Source organism: Vulpes lagopus, chromosome 13 (genome assembly GCF_018345385.1).
Source record: "Vulpes lagopus strain Blue_001 chromosome 13, ASM1834538v1, whole genome shotgun sequence".
In the NCBI taxonomy this organism is placed as follows: domain Eukaryota; kingdom Metazoa; phylum Chordata; class Mammalia; order Carnivora; family Canidae; genus Vulpes; species Vulpes lagopus.
The window spans coordinates 34,427,452-34,446,843 of NC_054836.1; the positions used below are offsets into that span (position 1 = coordinate 34,427,452).

General features: G+C 33.3%; 1 protein-coding gene across 1 annotated transcript in view; it reads left to right on the forward strand.

Annotated features, from left to right (window-relative positions):
• ABCB5 (ATP binding cassette subfamily B member 5) overlaps nucleotides 1–19,392 on the forward strand; it is a 124,195-nt gene that overhangs the window by 8,949 nt on the left and 95,854 nt on the right. The window contains exons 4-12 of the mRNA XM_041727933.1: nucleotides 1,332–1,386; nucleotides 6,778–6,969; nucleotides 7,055–7,226; nucleotides 9,676–9,800; nucleotides 9,881–10,058; nucleotides 11,346–11,459; nucleotides 11,755–11,865; nucleotides 14,177–14,302; nucleotides 15,717–15,920. Of these exons, the coding sequence (XP_041583867.1) occupies nucleotides 1,332–1,386; nucleotides 6,778–6,969; nucleotides 7,055–7,226; nucleotides 9,676–9,800; nucleotides 9,881–10,058; nucleotides 11,346–11,459; nucleotides 11,755–11,865; nucleotides 14,177–14,302; nucleotides 15,717–15,920 (1,277 nt within the window). The remainder of the gene's footprint in view (nucleotides 1–1,331; nucleotides 1,387–6,777; nucleotides 6,970–7,054; nucleotides 7,227–9,675; nucleotides 9,801–9,880; nucleotides 10,059–11,345; nucleotides 11,460–11,754; nucleotides 11,866–14,176; nucleotides 14,303–15,716; nucleotides 15,921–19,392) is intronic.

Consider the following 19,392-nt stretch of genomic DNA (forward strand, 5'->3'; position numbering starts at 1 on the left):
AAGTGAGGTCATGAAACAATATACCTTCGACTTAACATTGATTGTCTGGAGGAATGTAGAGGAGGATTATATTGCTCCTACACATATTACCTCTATTAATATAATCGCCAAAATAATAATATGCCATTTTTATGTAATTTAGGTACCATTTTTAGAAACAATGTATATTCTATTTATTAGCTCAGTTAATCTCATCAAAACTTTCCACTACAGTTTAGTACTTCCATTAATTCTAATATATGGAATAAACTGCTTTAAATTTTTTCCCTACCATAATTCTATAAATGGAATAACGGGAAAATTATTTTTTTGCATATAAGTAAAGATTGTAGACATCATATGTGATGTCATTGTGGTTATGTAAAAGAATAGACAAGGTGTCTAGAATGGTTTTCAAATATTTATTATGGAGGTTTTGAAGTACCTGGGGAGCTCAGTCAGTTAAGCACCCAACTCTTGATTTTGGTTCAGGTGGTGATCTCAGAGTTGTGAGATCCAGCCCCATGTCAGGCTCCGCCCTGAGCACAGAGTCTGCTTGAGATTCTCTCTGCCCCTCCCCATACTTGTACTCATGATCTCTATCTAAAATAAATAAATTTAAAAATCTAGGATAAAAAAGTTATTATAGAGGTTTAAGAAAGAAAATTATGATAGTGGATATTGGCCTGTGTTTTGTGCTGTTTGTGAAATCATGACCATATTATTCATGTGTGATATATTTTCTACTAGAGGATACATAGAAAAGTTTACATATATATATATATATATATATATATATATATATACAAAGCTTTATATATATATATATATATATATGTAAAACTTATAACCCAAAGGTGATTTAAATACTGTTTTATTGTGTTGCTATCCTTATTATACCCAACATATTTCAATGAGCTTCACTTAAATTTTTGCTATGACTATTACTTCTAGAACTTTCACATATGTTCTTGCTTTTCTTGGACTTTCTAAATTATTCCCTGGGGTATCTCAAACTGGATTCTAAATGCATAATCTCAGCAGGAAAGGTGAGTTCTATTACTATTACTTATACAACTGTTATCTGAAATCAGAGATGCCCTAAAGAATTTTTTCCAGGTAGGAGCTACATATTTCATTATAATTTTTCACATTGCTTGAGTTCTTTTTGGGACCAGAGATAATAGTTTAAATTTTAAGTTTAAAGAATAGAAAGTTAAAATGATTATAAATCTAAGATTATTAGTCTATTTTCTTGAGAATGCATTATTTTTGGTTTGGAGGGCTATGTATGAAACAGTATAGCCAATTATAAATTAATTGCCCTCATAATTTAAAATACTGTTTTACAGCAAATTACCAGAATTGTACTCAGTTTCAAGAGAAGCTGAATGAAGATATTATTATGTAAGTCCAAATAAAATGTTGATACTGTGTTTATTATGTGCTACTTAAAAGGAAAAAACTGAGGTTTAATCATTAATATTACATATAAGTAATTAAACAAACATGTCCTTTTCTTCATTAGATACAGAAAATATAACTACCACATAATTTTTTATTTGATATGTAAGTTCATGTGCTTTATTTGACAGAATTGTCATCAATAGAAAATTTATTTAGAAAAAAAAAGAAAATTTATTTTTGTATTTCCATTTTTAGACTAATTTTGCCTCCTAGAATCGAAGGTACATATCCTAAAGGCTAAAGGACTTGTTTTTCCTTTTTTTTCAAATTATATTCCTTATATACCTTATAGAAAAATGTTACTTGTATAAGCTTTAAAAACTAGAAAGTCATGTGCAACAAATAATAAAATAATTTGATAAACAGAAACAGTAAAGTTTTATTGACTAATTTTGAAGACTAATTATTCAGACTATTATGGCAATGTATTCAAACTAAAAATTGTAAAATCCGAAGTAAATAATTTATAAGGACATTCAGTTTGTGTAGTTTATGTATTAAATACTATCGCTTCCTTTCTCATGTGTTGAGTTTGTTAGGTGCTGCTTTATTGAGTATATTCACTGCACTTCAGTAGTGTCTCACTAAAATTATGAGAGTTTTTGCTACAGACCTAAGTGATCCATCATTTTTCTCCCAAAAATGAAGCCTGCATTTGCACAACCCAAGAGACATCTATCATATTGCAGTGAAACTCTCTGGGCCATAATTCTTGATCTGCACTGTCCAGTATGTTGGTCACAGCTACATATGGCTATCTAAATTTTAATTAATTAAAATTGAATAAAATCTAAGTATTTGGTTTCTCATTCTCAGTCACATTTTAAGTGTTCAGTAGCCACATTTGGCTGATGCCATCTTGTATATCACAGATAAGGAACATTTTCTTCGTCACAGAAAGTTCTATTGTACACTGCTATTCTATGCAATGTGAATAGCGCCCCCTCTAGTTGTATTTTGCTGCAACCTCAACTTTGGGAAACAGGTCTGGGTTTTTAGCAACTTTTTTTGTTGTTGTTTGTTTGTTTTAGCAACTTTTACATAAAATTCCTTTATATTGGTTCTTTTGAAAATTCCTGATTGAAATCCAGTGTATTGCCTTCTACTAAATTCTGTTCCTACAGTGTTAAACCGAGGTTCTGAAGTATAATCATGAAATTTGAATTTATTACAAAGAAGATTGGAACTTTTAAAAATAGGAGCATCCTTTTAAAGAACAGATAATAATAAACGAGAATAAAATGAAAAGATATGTCTGTGTACAATTATTAAAAGGTTACAAAATTTACCAAAAAATTCTTAACATTTATACTATAGTATTTGTTATGTTATTGTTGCTTAAACTGGTGTTCTATTTTAGAGTGTTTGGGATACATGACAAAAAAAGGTTCCATTGTCAAACTGGTTTTGAAAATGCTATATATAATAGCCACCTTTTGGATACACAGGACAGATAAATGTAGTAAAACTCCTTTTACAGCAAGCTATTAAAACTTATTTGACTATAAAACCATTTTTTTCCCCAAACACCTGGTAGCATCCTGTGGAACTAATATTTTGATGAACATATTTCTGGGAATCATTGCTTTGTATCTTCTTTCTTGATGAGGACAAGGTAATATAATCAGGAACCAAAGAATTTTATTCCACCTATGCTATTTTCGAAAGTTTTTGTGTGTACATATGTTTTTATTTCTCTTGGGTAGATATCTAGGAGTAGAAGTGCTGGGTCATATGATAAGTTATGTCTGTCCTTTTAAGAAACTGCCACACTGTTGTGGCTACACCATTTTGCTTTTTTTTACCAGCAGTGTATGAGGGTTCTAGTTTCTCCACATTCTTGTCAACATTTAATTATTATCTGTATTTTTTATTGTAGTCATGGTAGTAGGTGTGAAGTGGTATCATATTGTGTCTTTAACTTGGCATTTCTCCAGTGACTAATAATGAGCACTTTTTAAATTACTTTTTAGACATTCATATATTTTCTTGGTTAAATAATTTGTTCAAATATTCTGCCTATTTTTTAATGATGCCATTTGTCTCACTGAATTATGAAAATTCTATTTTATAAATTCTAGATACAAATTCTTTGTTATATGTGTGATTGGCAAATACTTTCTTCTAGTCTGTATCTAGTCTTTTCATTTTATTAAAGGTTTCTTTTGAAGCACAAAACTTTTAAGTTTCTGTTCTCTCAGTTTTGTTGCATTTATTGATATACCTATTCTTATGCTAGTATCATACTATCTTGATTAGTGCAGTTTTAGAAAATAAACAAACAAATAAATAAGTAAAATCAGGAAATATAAGTTCCCCAACTTTGTTCTTTTTAAAAATTACCTTGGTTCTTCAGAGTTCTCTTCATATCTGTGTACATTTTAGGATCATCTTTCCAATTTCTGCCAAAAAGCCTACTGGAATTTTTGACAGGGATTGCACTGAACCTATATATCAATTTGAGGATATTTTCATCTTAACAGCATTGAGTCTTCCATCCATGAACATGGATTACCTCTCTGTTTATTTGGATCTTATTTCACCCAACAGTGTTTTGTAGTTCCCAGTGTACAGATCGTGCATTTCTTCTTTTGATTTGCTTTTATAATCCATTCCTCTTGCAATATTATAAAAATTTTCCCTAAAACATTAAAATAAATTCAGTAAGATTACTTTTATTAAACCTATAGTGTTTCATGCTGTCCTTATATAGTCTCACTTACTAGAAAGTAGTCAATTCTCGTTATTTGCAATAGTCTTATTTTATTAAAGTTGTTATGAATACTGAATTAGCAAATGTTAAACCATTATTAGTAGGGTAAATGCAAAGTTAAGTTCCTGTGAGCCTCTGGTCACATTTTCATCACTCAAAACATAACCTCATTTTATGTATATTTATATTTAAAGTCAACTTATTTAGTATATATTGTTGATTCATCAACATTGAATTCATAGTCAATAGCACTATAACTCATGCCCACATGACACCTATCTAACACATATATTTTCTCCATAGGACACATTACAGCTCTCTTACACTTAAGAATACTAGACCGACAGCACTTAAGCAAGGTGCTTAAGAGTCATTTTAAATAGTGAAATCATCAAAAATAAGACAAAAATACAAAAATTAGAAAAATGTGGCACTACATAGACTATAAAAATGATGCTTGTTTACAGTGTGAGAGCTGAAGCAAGAAAGCAGAATGTTGCCTTGTTTAACCTCAGCTGTGAGCATCTTTGCTGGGCAACTCAGATTTTTTACACTCTGTGCATGTCCATGAGTAACAATGAAGACATCTGAGTATTGATTTGGGAGTTAAAAATAAGCTTTAGTGAGCAAGCAGATTTGCCAACACAGAATCTGGGAATAATGGAGAACAATTGTATGTTCCTCTGTGTTTTCCTTGATACTTCACTTTCCTGGCTTTCCATTTACCATGATGGCCACTCCTCAGCTTTCTTTGCAGACTCTTTCTCTTCATCCCAAACTCTACCTTAGCTCATTCCTTGGACCTCTGTCTTTTTTATCTGCACTTAATTCTCTCTCTCTCTCTCTCTCTCTCTCTCTCTCTCTCTGAAGTCTAAGTCAATCCTTTATTTTAATTACCTGTAAGCTGATGACTTTTCAATTTTGCATCTCTAGCCTAGACTGCTCCAACAACTTCAGGCTCTCATTATCAGCTTCTTACTTGATCTCCACTTTGATGTTTAATAGGCATCTCAGTGTTAAAGCATCTAAATCAAAACACTTGATATCTCCTACAAATCTATTTCCATTCCCAGTTGCCTATGGCTGTACGTGACACACCATTCACCCAGTTGCTCAAATCGAAACCTAAGGAATTATCCTTAATTTCTCCTCTTCCTGCATTCCTCACATCCAGTACATTGGCAATTCCAGTTTGTTGTATTTCCAAAATATAACTAGAATCTGCCCATTTCTTTGTACATCAGCTGACAGCATCTTCATCTAAGTCCCTATCCTTCTCACACTGACCAGTACAATAGCCTCCTAACTAAACTGCCTACTTCCATTGCTTTCACTTCCATTCATTCTCCATAGAGGAGCCAGAGTGATCTTTTTAGAAGTTGAACTGGTAAGGTCATCCTGAGCTTAGATTCTCCAATTGTCTACATTTTTTCTTAAAATAAAACCTGTGCAATGCACTGTGGCTGCCCTACAATATTTGCTAAATTCTCTGACCTAATCATTTCATGCCACTTTGGAATTTTTGTTCTGGAACATGCTGACTTTTTCCTGCCTCAGACCTTATTTTTCTCTCTCCCTAGAATATACGTTTCTTGCTTTTTTTATGTCTGGCTCCATTTTGCCTTTTGGATCCCAGATTTAATATCACTTCCTCAAAAACATTTTTCTTAACCACTCTATCTGCATAGCTCTCCCAACCCACGTCTACCTACTGGTTATTCTGTGACTTATCACCCTGTTTACTTGCCTCATAGAACAACTTGAAATTCTTTTTCTATGTGTATTGTCTGTCTCATCCCACCAGAATGTAAACTCTTCATGAATAGGACCTTATCTTGTTCATGATTTTATCTCTAAAACCCCACACATAGTGAGTATCAAGTATACATTTTTTAAATGATTCAATTTATCTGGCCTCCTACTAGATTGTTTTCAGCTTTTCTTTATTATTGTTAACTACCCTGACCATCCAACTAGGTTAATCCTTTTACATATTTCTTTAGGGGAAATTCCCTAAGTTGAATTTTCTATTTAATAATAAATATACCTAAGTATTTTGTACAGTGCTTTTGACTATTATCATTTCTCTCTCCACCTGCTCTATGTACAGCTATCTTAATTACTTCAGTGTAACTTTTCAAATGAAAGTATTAAAAATTATTTAAAGAAGATATAAATAGCAAATGTTTTAAAATTGTAATTTCTACTAGTAATGTAAGAGAGATATATTCTAGACTAGGGAAAACTAGATTTTTATGTTCGATGTACTTTACTTTTCAAAGAGGTTTATTTTTAGTTATTTTATAGGTTCTAGCACAAATTCTCTCCATCAAATACTATGATAGATTTTTTTTTTTTTTTTTTTTTTTTTTTTTAATTTATGATAGTCACAGAGAGAGCGAGAGAGAGGCAGAGACACAGGCAGACGGAGAAGCAGGCTCCATGCACCGGGAGCCCGACGTGGGACTCGATCCCGGGTCTCCAGGATCGCGCCCTGGGCCAAAGGCAGGCGCTAAACCACTGCGCCACCCAGGGATCCCCGATAGATTTCATTTTTTGATAACAAAGGGAAAAACTGCACTTGAGTCTCACTAACATTTCCAATAATCTTTTTACAGGTTGACTCTGTATTATATTGGAATAGGAGTTACTGCCTTGGTTTTTGGCTACATCCAGATTTCCTCTTGGGTTATGACAGCAGCACGACAGACCAAAAGAATTCGAAAACACTTTTTCCATTCAGTTTTGGCACAGGACATCAGCTGGTTTGATAGTTGTGACATTGGTGAACTTAACACTCGCATGACTGAGTAAGAGGATGGATATGTAGTATATTAACTTTATTTTAATATAAGATATATCAGTGACTTAACTGCATTTATTTTCTTGTTTCAGTGACATCAACAAAATCAGTGATGGTATTGGAGACAAGATTGCTCTGTTGTTTCAAAACATATCTACTTTTTCTGTTGGCTTGGCAGTTGGTTTGGTCAAGGGCTGGAAACTTACCCTGGTGACTCTCTCCACATCACCTCTTATAATTGCTTCAGCAGCCATGTTTTCTAGGGTAGGCAAGATGGCTAATACAGTGTTAACTGGAAGCAGGATTGTGAACTAGATCTTTTACTAAATTTGTAAAAAAAAAAAAAAAAAAGGCATTTCTGTTCATTTCCTATGTCTAAAAATGGAAAGGGATATTAAGTATCACCAATACTTTTGATTTTGTTCTCTATTAGTCACTTTTTTTGTTTTCAAGTTATTTGGCTGCAGTGAGGTTAATTTTAATATCTTACTAACAATAAAAAACATTTCCCTTCATTTAGTAGCCTAGTACAACTTCAAACAATAGCATAGATATTATATATTGGATGTTGGGAGAGCCTTGGTTGTTCTAAATTTCCAGATAAATGTGTGCAGTTCATTTCACTAGGGCAAAATAAGAAAATCCTAAAACTGTAAACACTTTTTCATGTCAGCCATTTCAAGTTTATATTTTTATAAGGCTCTTGAATTGCATTGAAAATGTCTCCTAATGTCTATTTTTGTGTACTAGGTAAATCTGTTTCAATTTTTTAAACAAATTATGTATCTTCATTTTAAATTATATTTCTAGCACTCTTTTAAGTATACCACAATCTATTATAAATAGATTAATGTTATAACCTGGATTTGAAAACAATGCTCTTTGTTAAATCCAAAAACCACCAATATATCCCAATACCTCTCTCCAAATCAAACCTGGCAATTCTACCAGTGCATATATCCATCTCCTAGATTGGAGGCATAGTACAGTCTTAGAAATGGATGAGGTTTTTAATTTTGCAAAGTTAATTGTTCTTTATGGAAATAAAAGCCATAAAATTCACTGAGTTTATTTGCTAGCATTATACAAGTTCAACCAAAAAAGAATTTGCCACAATATAAATATTCTATGGCTGAATAATTTAACAGGCTTCAATATTTAGACAAGAAATCTTTATTTAATGAGGCTTCTAGCATTGACTTTATAACGCTTGTAAAAATCTTCATCCCCACCATATTTGAAATGAGGATCCCCTCAATAGGAAGATTTCCCACTATGTGTTACTGAGATTAAAGCCTAAACTAAACTGCCTAGGAAAGTAAAATGGATAAGAAGTTTACAAGGAACAACAGTGAGAAATCTAAATTCAGCTATTATATTAGCTGGTTGTGAAAAAGAAGCAAATAACTATCAAAATTGTCCAAATAACTAAAGAAGCCAGGGTGGGTGGTATCTAGCTTTCTTTCATTCATTTATTAAATATTTGCTATGTGCAGGGCTTTTTAATAGGTGCTGCTTCCTCTCCAGTGATACAGGAATAGTAATCTTTACATGAATTCAGAAAATAATATTTATTACTCAGTATTTATTACTCACTCTATACTACCTTCTGATTTTTTAAAAGATTTATTTATTTACTTACTTACTTACTTATTTACTTATTTACTTATTTATTCATGAGAGACACAGAGAAAGAGGCAGAGACACAGGCAGAGGGAGAAGCAGGCTTCATGCAGGGAGTCCGATGCGGGTCTCCATCGCGGGACCCTGGGATCACGCCCTGGGCCAAAGGCAGACGCCAAACTGCTGTGCCACCCAGGCTACCCCTACCTTCTGATTTTAACAACTGTCCAAACACGTCTTATGTAAAATCATCTCCAATTATGTAGAATGTGTTTTGAAAATGAAATTTATTATATGGGTAGACAATAGTTAACCACTCATAGCTCAGAGAACAATTTTTCTCCTATCCCATTTCATTGAACCATTGTGCTAATTACTAAATGAAATCCCTTGCTAATTAAAGGAGTAGGAAATGGGTTGTATAATAGAGAAAAAGGCACATTTTGATTTTAAAATTTTGAAACCAGGTAAAACTGCCTAATATCAATAAGTGTGATGTTCTCCTTCCTCTCTGTCTCTGAAATTTCACCTCTTAGTGTTGGAGATACAGCATTTACTAGGTAGGCTGCATTGTGTAGTAATAGCTTCAGGGGTCACACTCCAGACACATGCAAGATCATCTTCTTCTTCCTGCTGCTGTGACCCATAGCCTCTGGAAGACTTGCTTTGACATAATAACAAATCAAGTCAAATCAGGCTTACCAGTTTCCATAGTGCATCCAAAAAGGACTGTGTCTCTAATACCCATCTCTAAATAAAGTCTTTCCCCAATTTTATTAAATTAAGTACCCTGTTCTAAGGTTTTAAAAATATAGGGAGGAAACAGTGAAGCTCTACTTGTAGAAGGCAGAGTACAGATTTTGACTGAAGATTACATCAGACGAAGCTCTTTCACTGCTGTGAGACTTTAAAAAGTCATTTAATTATTTCTGGCCATTGCTTTCCTCATTTGCAAACTGAGAAAGTTAGATTAAATGATATTAACTACTTTTTCAATAATAAAATCTGATGTTCTTGATTCTACCTGATTTAAATTCTGTGCACATTGTTGCTGCCTCAGAGCCCTCTTTTTGGTCATGGTTTATTACAGATAATCATCTCATTGACTACTAAGGAATTAAATGCCTATTCCAAAGCAGGGGCTGTAGCAGAAGAAGTCTTGTCATCAATCCGAACAGTTGTAGCCTTTGGAGCCCAGGAAAAAGAAATTCAAAGGTCTGTTCCTTTAATTATGACAATATTTGCTTGATTTTATTTTTCCCAAAGTCTATTACATTGCATTTTGTCTTTTTCAGGTATACACAGAATCTAAAAGATGCAAAGGATGTTGGCATAAAAAAGGCTATAGCTTCAAAACTCTCTCTTGGTGCAGTTTACTTTTTTATGATTGGAACCTATGGACTTGCTTTTTGGTATGGAACCTCCTTGATTCTTAGTGGAGAACCTGGTTATACCATCGGAACTGTTCTTGCTGTAAGTCTTGTTTGAGAGCAAAGGTAACTGGCCTATATAGTCTCTTATCTAGAATTTACTAAAAATTTGTCTTAGAATGATGAATGTCCAATGATGAATGTTTTTAACGAATATTTGTTTCCATAAAATGCTTTATATATACCTTTAAATTATAATTATGAATTGGCAGGATTTATTCATCCAATGTATCTTTAAAAGCACCATGCTTTTACAAGACTCATAAATGAATTCTCCACTAGGATATTGAGTTTTCTTAATCCAACAGTCAAAAAGGCCAATCTCTAATGAGACTTTTCCCTTTCAAACTTGCTGAGGTAGGATGGTACTCTAAATTCACCTTGTTGACTGTCTTCCCTCTGGAAATATTCTGTAGATTAAACTCTCCTTCCCTTCCTTTGTCCTTTTAGCATATAGTAATGTTAAAGACATACTATCTACAGCTCTGCCAACATCACAATTAGAGATTAAAAAAAAAAAACTCTTAGGGGTTATGCATTAAATTTGAATTTATTCAATTATTCCCTCAAGTTTCAACAATAAAGAGTTAAGTTCAGGATTAAGAACAATTTGTCTTGCTGAACTGAATTGATCTGGTCTATATATTTCAGTTTCATTTGGTCTTCCCATTCTATGTAGATTTCTTTTTTGTCAACTAAAGTTATCTTTTGCATTTGAGACTTTCATAATTAAGACTTTTATGTAAATGAAACTTGAGCATAAGGAATTTGGGGCACATCTTTTCTTCTCAATTTATGTGTGACTTTGGGCAAATTACTTGCTAAACCTAACCTTCCTCATTTGTAAGATAGGGAAAAGGCATCTGGCTTATGGGGTTCTTTCCTTATTTCACTTTTTGCAGAGATCTGTCTGTCTGAAAATGAAAGATGTCTAATAATACAAGAATTTAGAAACTGTTGGACAGAAATAGTGTAACGCCTCTATGCTAGTGAAATGTATCACATCCTTTGTAAAGTTTAAAGAATTGACCAGTAAGAAGAGAGTGCAATTCACCTCCTCAGTCAACCAGTAAGCACTCCTCAGTAAGCAGATTTTCCTACTCAGACTTCCCAGCAGATGATAAGAAGACTATGGGACAATCAAAAGTTGTTCCACATTAAGAAAAAGCTATCATACTTAAATTAACTTGTTTCCTTTATGTTTGACAGGAGGTTCCATTTCTTCCTAATTCTCCTAATATCTCTCTGAATCTCAACAACATATACACTTCATTCTGTTGTCTCTCTTACATAACTGGAGAGAGTAAATATTATTTTCTTGTTCCTATAGGTTTTTTTTAGTGTAATCCACAGTAGTTACTGCATTGGAACAGCAGCCCCTAACTTTGAAACCTTCACTATAGCCAGAGGAGCTGCCTTTAATATTTTCCAGGTTATTGATAAGGTAAGACATCAAATTGCTTTGAAAGATAACTACCATTACTGCAAGAAAGAAACCAAAAAATTGACACACTCATTTCACTAAAACAAAAAGATGGGCAAAATCCATGTTGGGAAATTGGCTGTGGAAAGAGATTGTTTTAACTCTTCCACAAGGACATTGTGTTTTATTGAAATCTTCATGTCTAACTCAATATACTTCTGAAACAGAAAATATTGTAAAAGTAAACCTTCTTTAAACTATTTTTAGGAGATACAGTGTTGTTGAATTTTTATAACATTTTCCTTGTTTTTCCAAGAAACCTGCTATAGATAACTTTTCAACAACAGGATATAAACCAGAATGCATAGAAGGAACAGTGGAATTTAAAAATGTTTCTTTCAGTTATCCATCAAGACCATCTGTCAAGGTACCTTAATTTAATTATAGAATTGCGCAGTTTTCCGCCATTATCTTATACTGGCTAAGATCTCCTCTTAAGATATTATTTAGGATCATTTTGACCAAGATTTTGCTACTTTTCTTTAAGACTTCAGGAGAGAAAGAAGAGAGAGAGAGAAAGGGAGAAGGAGGAAAAGTAGGAGGGAAGGAAAGATCAGTAATGGATAAAAAACTCTGGAAGAGCTAAGTTACATTTTGCAGCCTCTTTTCTGCATTCAACTGAAACATTTTCAACTCCCTGGAATTCCTATCCCCTGCATTCTGGGAGCACACTAAAATGTCTTGGATTGATGGCATCACCTATTGATGGTCCCTGGATATTATCCTGCAGAACAGAGACACTCATTTTAACCGTCTAGTCTCTAACCCTGAGAAATTATGCACATGTTATGACTTTCCCTTCTCCCTTTCCTAAGAGCTTTACTGCACCAGCATTTGTGTTTCAGGTACTTTCTTTCTCACTTTTAGATATATACAAATACTCAAATGTGTTCACAAACACACATGCAACAAAAAGTTTATCACCCTCCATCATTTAGCCTTTGACAAGTTCTTGTGAAAATATTTATCTGTCTCTTCTGTCTTATTTTTTTTCATTTTATTAGTGTATTTATCTAAAAAGGTAGTTACAGCCAAAAATTGCAAAGAACAATTACTAACAGAACATCCATTTCATAGAAAAAGAAGACCATGGGGCTCCTGAGTGGCTCAGTCGGCTAAGCATTGACTCTTGGTTTTGACTCAGGTCATGATCTCAGGGTTCTGAGATTAAACCCCATTGGGCTGCATGCTCAGGATGAAGTCTGCTTGTCTTTCTCCCTCTGCTCCTCCCCCTAATCTCTTGCTCTCTCTTGAATAAATAAATAAAATCTTAAAGAAAAAGGAAACCATGGTTTTCAGTAAAATTGATACAAATTAATAATGCCATCAACCTTTAATGCCTTTTAAAGTGCCCAAATGCTCCCTGCATAATTTCTGTCCAGAATAGATCTATCTACTCCTACTTCCTTATTTTTCTCTACTCCTACTTCCTTATTTTTCTCTACTCCTACTTCCTTATTTTTCTCTGTCTTTAATTGAAATCTCTTTCAAAGCTCTTTATTCTTTTTTATTTTTATTACTTAATTACCATTATTGGAATAGTGTTATCTTCTGCCATTTTTCTTAACATAAATGCAGCATTTGCAACTACACTTGGGTTGATTCTTGGAGACTTACATACCAATTTGCCATCATATTGCATGGTAAAGGGTTCTCTAGGTTTTAAACAACTATTTTTAAGTGAACTTTTAAAAAATGGCCCTTTTTTTTAAGCTAAAGAATGAATAGTTTTAAACGAAGAAAAAGTTTGTTACTTTAAATAAACAAAATTGATTCTGCCAAGGAAAGTATAGAAACCAACTCCAGAGTAAAAGCACAGATGAGAGAGGAGGTATTCCCACCAGGAGTCCCCAGTTTCTAACCTCCTTAACAGAATTCTTCTCTGCTTGGCCTTTTGAAAATTTTGTTTAGCATATTTGAAGGTTCTGTTTCTTTATAAATGGGGAAATCAAAGTAAGAGTCCAAGGAGAGATTCCCATGTTTTAAGCCTGAATACATATAAATGCAAGCAAAGATAGGTGAGGGTTTGATTACCATTGCCATTTTGGTAGGGTAATTTTTTTTTTTTTTTTTTGGTAGGGTAATTATTTGTCAGGCTTCTCTCACATTGCATGTCTCTGGGACACTGAAATCTGATAGCAACTCTCAGTTATTGAGAAAAATTTTAAAGTGCTACCTCAGGTTGAAATATCCCCATGAGATCTTGCACTAGTAAAGCTGGGTTTCTAATGGTGGAATCCCATTCATGGGAGCACCTAAAGAGTCTTGCTGGTTGCTTTACTTGGCAATATATTTTGCAATAATGTTAAATATGTTTTTTAAGAGAAAGAATTTCCTTAAATAGCTCATGAAGATATCTGGCAAGATAGTTACTTTCACTAACTTGGTAGTCATGAAATTGATGTAAATTCAAAATGTGGACAGTTTGCTATGGCAATTAATATTCTAGGAGTACTCTTAATCTAGATCTCCTCTTTATATAGAGAGATGGCAAGAGATTTTTTGAACATCATTTTCTAAAATTATGTAAATTTTTATTACACATGTACATGAAACAAAATAAGATCTAAATTTGTTTTTAAGTGTCACAGAAGAATTCATTACACATTAAATTTCTGAAAATATATGAATCATATTATCACCGACTTTTATAATATTTTTCCCCTATATCCCAATAGATTCTGAAAGATCTGAATCTCAAAATTAAGTCTGGAGAGACAGTAGCCTTGGTTGGCCCCAGTGGCAGTGGGAAGAGTACTACAGTCCAACTTCTACAAAGGTTATATGATCCTGACAACGGCTTTGTAAGTGCACCTAGCAAAATCATTCATAGCCTGCATGCTGAAATTAGGAAATATCACCTATTATAGAGAGCTTACAGCTATATCAACTTCTAATTTTTAACAGTGGAGCTGATAAAAGACATTTCATTTTATTTTCTGCATATTCATTCATTCACCAAATATTTATTGAACACCTACTGTGTGCTAGGCACTATTCTGGGTCCTGGGGTACATTAATGAGCAAAGCATGAAAACCTCTGCCCTCATCAAGTTTACACTGTAATAAGTAGAGACCAACAAATAAGTAAATTATATAGTATATTAGAAGGTGATGAAAACTATGGAGAATAATAACATAATTATAGTACCTAGAATTTACAAGATTTGCAGTTTCTCAAAACATCCCAGAAGAATACCTGTAGAAAATATACTCTCTCATTTTTTCCTACTATCCCTAATGCTGCACTTGACTTTTTTACCCTTGAAAATAGCATGGAGAACAAGATTATGATAGTCACAGAAGCATAATTCTTAATGCTTCTATTCAGACTTCCAGCTATTTAGAAGAAAATCTACCCTGCTAGAGCTTGGTTTCATTTAAATTTGACTTCGTAAGTCTTCATTTGGAGTATATTAGTCATTTATTCATGCTGTTAAATAAATAAATTATTAGATGTATGAAATATGCATTTCATACATAAAGTAGTTGCATAGAATACCTGTGTTGTGCCCAGAGAGAATACCAGAGTTGGTGAGGAAGAAAGGCTCTATGAGTTATAATTATCAAACCCTGACTCTGTCATTGAAATATTTGGAGTAATGAGTAATGGCACTATCTATGAAGAAGCCTTTGTTCATTTACTATTATTTATGCAAATGAATAGAAGATACCTGTGCCTTTTGCTGTGAAATGGGGTGTTGAGAAGAGAGAATGTTTCCTAGGATCACCTGGCTGGCTCAATCAGAAGAGCATGGGACTCTTGATCTCAGGGTTGTGAGCTTGAGCCCCAGGGAGGGTGTAGAAATTACTTAAATAAATAAAAATTTAAAAAAAAAAACAGATTTCCTAGAAAAATACAAAGGTCACATCAGTCTTAAAATAACAAATCTGAAGTTTGTTACATGTGTTGACATGATAATATTTATGGCTCCTGTCACATGTATCTACATAGTAACTAATTTGTGGGTCTTAAAAATAAAGATATTCAGGTAGTTTGACAAGATTATAAGCTAGTTTTTTTGACATTTTTTTGGTTCCCATCAATCAGAAGAAGTCTGTTGACAATATACATATTATAAATATTTTATCAAAATAAGTCAGTCTTTGATCCCTGAAATACTCTGCTTCTCAGCTTATGGTTGAACGAGTAAAAAAGACTCTAAACCTAATGCAGTGTAAGACATCACAGTATGATTCATTCCTTTGAATTGGCAGATCATGGTGGATGAAAATGACATCAGAACTTTAAATGTGCAGCATTATCGAGAACATATTGGAGTGGTCAGCCAAGAGCCTGTTTTGTTTGGGACCACCATTAATAACAATATTAAATATGGACGAGATGGAGTGACTGATGAAGAGATTAAGAAAGCAGCAAAGGAAGCAAATGCTTATGATTTTATAATGGCATTTCCCAATGTAAGTATACTATGTAGCCTGTGTCTTTAACTTAGAACTAAAGCAGTGCAATATTCCAAAATAAGATAACAAAACAATAACTTCTACAGAGCAGGGGGAGTGTGAATAATTATTGGATTGTCCTAGATGAAATATCTATGAATGAGAAAGCATGGCACCAACCAAAAGTAGAAATGCACTATTGAAAGGTCAAGTTTTAAAAATCATATTTAGTTCTTACTGGTTCTCACTGTATCTAGAAAAGAAAAATAAGTGAAAGATGTATTAAAATATAACAAAGAAATATGAGACAAAATCATAGTCCAAGCTGAGAATTTTGCTATCTGCAAAATGTTGATTTGTAAGGCCATCTTGTGGCTAACAGTGGGAATGTCACAGTGTAACTGAGACCCCAAAAAAGCCACATCTTAAATTAAGAGTAAAGACCAAAAAAAAAAAAAAAAAAAAGTGTAAAGACCGTACCTTAGAGTAGGCTGACTTTAGACCTGCTCTAACAAATTCTAAAACCAAACCATGACAAGATTCCCCAGAGGAGATAGAACCTATAGGTTGAGCCTTGCCAAGTTTAAGAGATTTTCTACAGATTCACCCCAACAAAGCATAAAACCAGGATTACACAAGTTCAAGTTCAAAATGATTGATCAGGGCTTGAACTGCTTACTAAAACAAAAACCAACTTTGTTTTCAGAAGAAAACAGAATTCAGAGTCTCCAACATGACATGCACAGAATTCAGTATATACTCTGCAACAATTAAATATACAAAGAAACAAAGAAACAGGAAACTATGACCCATAAGTAAGAAATCGTAATCTAAATGTTTATTCGCTTAAGAAAAGCTTCAAAATGCATGAAGCAAAAACTGCTACACTTGAAAGGAGAAATAGGCAAACCCACAATTTTAGCTGAAGCCTTTAGCGCTTGATAAAACAAGTAGGCAGAAAATCAGTAAGGCTATAGATGACCTGAACAATTCTATCAACCAATTAGATCTGACATTTATAGAACCCTCCACCCAATAACAGCAGAATACCTTCTTTTCAAGTTTATAGGGAACATTCACTGAGATAAACAATATTTCTGGGCCATTAAAAAAAAACAACTTTGCAATTTCAAAGAACATACAAAAAATTTTCTCACACCATAATAAAATTATAGAAATCAGTAACAAATATATCTGGAAAATCCACAAATATTTGGCAAGATCAGGCATGTTCAGGGTGGTATGGCTGTAGACTAGAAAATCCAAATATTTGAAAATTAAATAAGTCACTTCTAAATAATCTATGGCTAAAAGAGGAAGTTTCAAGGAAAATTAATGTCTATCTTAAACTAAATAAAAATAAAACTTCTGTGTATAGGTATTTGTGAAATACAGTTAAAGAACTACTTTAAGAGAAATACAGTTTAAGAGAAATACAGTTAAAGAACTACTTTAAGAGAAACTTACAGCATTAAATTCTTCTTTTGGAAAAGAAAAAAGATCCAAAATCTGTAAGTGAAGTTTCCAATTTGAGAAACTAGAGTAAGAAGAGCAAGTTGAAAGCAAAGCAAGCAGAAGGGAAAATAAGATTCGAGTAAATATCAGTGACAGGAAAAACAGAAAAACACTAGAAAGAGTCATTAAAATCAAAAGCTGTTTGTTTGAAAAGATTAATGAAATCAATAAAATGATAACAAGGCTGATAAAAATCAAAAAAGAGAAGAGAAATTACCAATATCAGGAATAAAAGATAGTACATCAATCACTATTGATCTCAAAGAGATTTAAAGGTTACAGGAATACTATGAGCAAAGTTATGCCTGTGAATTTGACAACTTAGTTGAGGGTCAATTCATTGAAAGACACAGACTACCAAAACTCACTCAAAATAAGTAGATAGGGGCGCCTGGATGGCTCAGTCCATTGGGTGTCTGCTTTTGGATGGTGTTGGTTCCCACACTGGGCTCCCTGCTCTGTAAGGATCCTGCTTCACCCTCTCCCTCTGCCTGCCACTCCCCCTGCTTGTGTGCTCTCTCTTTCCCTCTCTCTCTTCTTTCTATCAAATAAATAAATAAATTTTTTTAAAAAAAATAAGTAGATAATTTCAGAAAGACCTATAACTATAAAAAAAGTCAATTAGATATCTAAATAGTAGCAACAATTACAAATGAAATTAAAATTAAAAGTGGCGGGGTGCCTCGATGGCTTCATCAGTTAAGAATCTGCCTTTGGCTCAGGTCATGATCCCAGGGTCCTGGCAGCGCTGCATCAGCCTACCTGCTCAGTGGAGAGCCTGCTTCTCCCTCTCCCTCTTCCCCTGTCCCCTGCTTGTGCTCTCTCAAATAAGTAAATAAAATCTTTAAAATAAACAAGTAATAAAATTAAAAGTTCCATTCACAATAGCATCAAAAATATTAAAATAGAATAAATTTAGTGTAAGGTATAAATCTTCTATATGAAAAATATGAAACATTTCTGAGAGAAACTCAAGATCTAAGTAAATAGAATGTAACTTATTCATTGATTTAGATATTCAGTATTTTTAAAGATATGTGTCCTCCTAAAATTGATAAATTTGTTGCTATACCAATCAAAATCCCAGGAGTCTTTTTTGTGTGTGTCTAGAAACTGACCTGCTGATTCCAAAATTTATTTGAAAATTTAAAGGACCAAAAAATAAGCAAAACAATTATGAAAAAAAAAACAGAAAAGCTGGAAGACGTACAATATCTACTTTTAAGATAGCAATTAAGGCAGTGGAAATGGCATAACAATGGCACAACAATTTAGATCAATGGGATAGAATTAGAGTCCAGATGTAGACCCACACATATTTAGTCAAATGATTTTTGACAAGGCCAGTATTAATTCATTGCGGGAAAGGAAAGTCTTTTCAACAAAAGGTTCTGGAAAAATTGGATATCCGTATGGGAAAAACAAATGGAATGTGGCCCTTACCTCACCCCATACACGCATATTAATTTTCCATGGGTCTTAGATCAAATGTAAAAACAAACTATCAAAGGGTGCCTCAGTGGCCCAGTCAGTTGAGCGCGCAACTCTTGATCTCAACTCAGGTCATAATTGCAGTGTCATATGATTAAGCTCCAAATTGGGCTGCCCACTCAGCAAGGAGTCTGCTGAAAATTCTTGCCCCTCCTCTCACTTGTGCTCACACTCTTGCTCTCTCTCTAAAAATACATATATATTTTTTTTACAAAAAAGAAAAACTTAAACTATCAAACTTCAAAAATAAAAACTTAGTTGAAAAAGCTTTGGTGACTTTGAGTTAGCCAAAGCCAAAGATTTGAGAAATCTAGTTAGATTAAAAGCATTTACTCTCTAAAAAATAATAAACTGAACTTTACTTAAATTAAAACCTTTTAAAATACACTATTTAGAAAGTAAAAAGACAGGACACAGAGAGAAAATATTCACAATACACAGATCTGACAAAGGACACGCACCCAGGATATATGTACAACTCTTA